Source organism: Penaeus monodon, chromosome 32, assembly GCF_015228065.2.
Source record: "Penaeus monodon isolate SGIC_2016 chromosome 32, NSTDA_Pmon_1, whole genome shotgun sequence".
NCBI classification, from domain to species: Eukaryota; Metazoa; Arthropoda; class Malacostraca; order Decapoda; family Penaeidae; genus Penaeus; species Penaeus monodon.
In genome coordinates, this window is record NC_051417.1 from 34828424 (window position 1) to 34830282 (window position 1859).

General features: G+C 36.6%; 1 protein-coding gene across 1 annotated transcript in view; it reads left to right on the forward strand.

Annotated features, from left to right (window-relative positions):
- The window catches only part of LOC119593648 (A disintegrin and metalloproteinase with thrombospondin motifs adt-1-like), an 88803-nt gene that overhangs the window by 42237 nt on the left and 44707 nt on the right, over nucleotides 1-1859 (forward strand). Inside the window, exon 12 of the mRNA XM_037942600.1 lies at nucleotides 766-861. Within this exon, the coding sequence (XP_037798528.1) occupies nucleotides 766-861 (96 nt within the window). The remainder of the gene's footprint in view (nucleotides 1-765; nucleotides 862-1859) is intronic.

The following is a 1859-nucleotide window of genomic DNA, read 5'->3' on the forward strand; positions in this document are numbered from 1 at the left end:
TGTTTATGTATATTGATAGATAGATAGTCATATATTCCCACACACGCAAATGGAGTAAGAGATTGCTTTCTGCAGACCCGAATATTGCAGTTGTGAGAGACATGATCTCCGCGCCCACACACATATACATTACACATCCTCGAATTATTTCCCACACCAAGAAAAATAATATCAGCATAGCATAACCGAAAATCAGACGTGTAAGATAAATATACAATATGCGAAAATGAGAGAGAGAGAGAGGAAATAACTTTTAGCAATAGAAAAGAGGAAATGGCAGTCCTGCTATAAATCACGGGCTTGCCAATATCCTGCAGCATCTCTAGGACACGGTATAAATTCTCTCTCCCTTTTTAACAAAAACTGTTGACCATTTACCTTCGAAATAGCTGTGCTGTGTCCACGAACAATAAAACACAGAGTAACCAAAAAATAAAATGTTTTGCGCTAGTTTCCCCTCCCGTTATTGTTTATTGTCTCTTTTCTCTCCCGTTTTGCTGTATTTTTGTACTTTTTTTCTTTACTCGTTTCTGTGTTTTTATCCATTTTTCGTACACGTTCCAGCGTTATCATATTTCCTCATTCACACGTTTTTGTATTCTTATCCATTTATTTTTTTACAATTCCCTGCATTATCTCTCTTTCTCTCACTTACACGTACTTAGATTATCATCCATTTTTTTTTTTTACAGTCTCCGTATTATTATCCCTTTTTCTCACACTTCCCTCTGTTTACACTATTATTGTGGTCCCGTATCCCCCCAGGAAGTGTGTGAATCGGTAAGCTGCGTGTCTCCTCATCGCATCTCCATCAGTCTTGCTGGGCCGGCGCTAGAGGGCACGCACTGCGGCGGAGAAAACGTGGGTTGGAGAAAGCGCCTGTTTCTTGCTTTTTTTTTTTGTACAGTTTCAGTGTGTTTTTCATATTACTTTTTTTTTAGGATGTCATATTTCGTTGCGTTCTGTTTTTTTGTTTTTTTTTTCTGTTTGTAATAATGCCAGTCTCATTTTTCATATCAGAATAAATGTGTCGTGTTGTCAAGATATTATCATTTTGTCTGGAAATTTTCATTTTGCCACGTCATTCTTATCCTGTCAAATAATGGTGTTTTCATTTTGTCATGTCACATTTTTGTAGCATATTTTCCATTTTGTCATGTCACATTTTTGTAGCATATTTTCATTTTGTCCTGTCACATTTTTGTAGCATATTTTCCATTTTGTCATGTCACGTTTTTGTAGCATATTTTCAATTTTGTCATGTCATTTCTTTTTTGCCATGTTAGGGTATTTTTCATCTCGTCATATTGTCATATTATACTAATTTTCACTTTGTCATCTCATTTCTGTTTAGCCATGTTAGGCTATTTTTCATCTTGTCACATTGTCAAATCTTGCAGTGCACTATAATTTTCACTTTGTCATGTCATTTTTTTTTTCAAAAGGCTACATTTACGGTTACGACAAATTTTCCGAGCGTTTCGATCGCGCGCGCGCTTTTGGAATTTTCGAACTGCTGTGATCACAGTACCGAAAAAGTCACTATAATGTTTAGAGTAGGGACACCCCTCCCAGGGAAACAAAGAAACTCGAAAATCCACTTACTTAAATTAAAGAAAAACCACTTACTTAAATAAAAGAAAATCCATTTACTTAAATCAAAGAAAATCCACTTAAAGAAAATCCACTTAAAGAAAATCCACCTACTTAAATCAAAGAAAATCCACTTAAAGAAAATCCACCTACTTAAATCAAAGAAAATCCACTTAAAGAAAATCCACTTACGGCGGGAGAGAATCGGCGACGAGCGCTCTCGCGTGTCGCTCGCGCCCGCCGTGGGTAGAGCGAGACCTCCACAC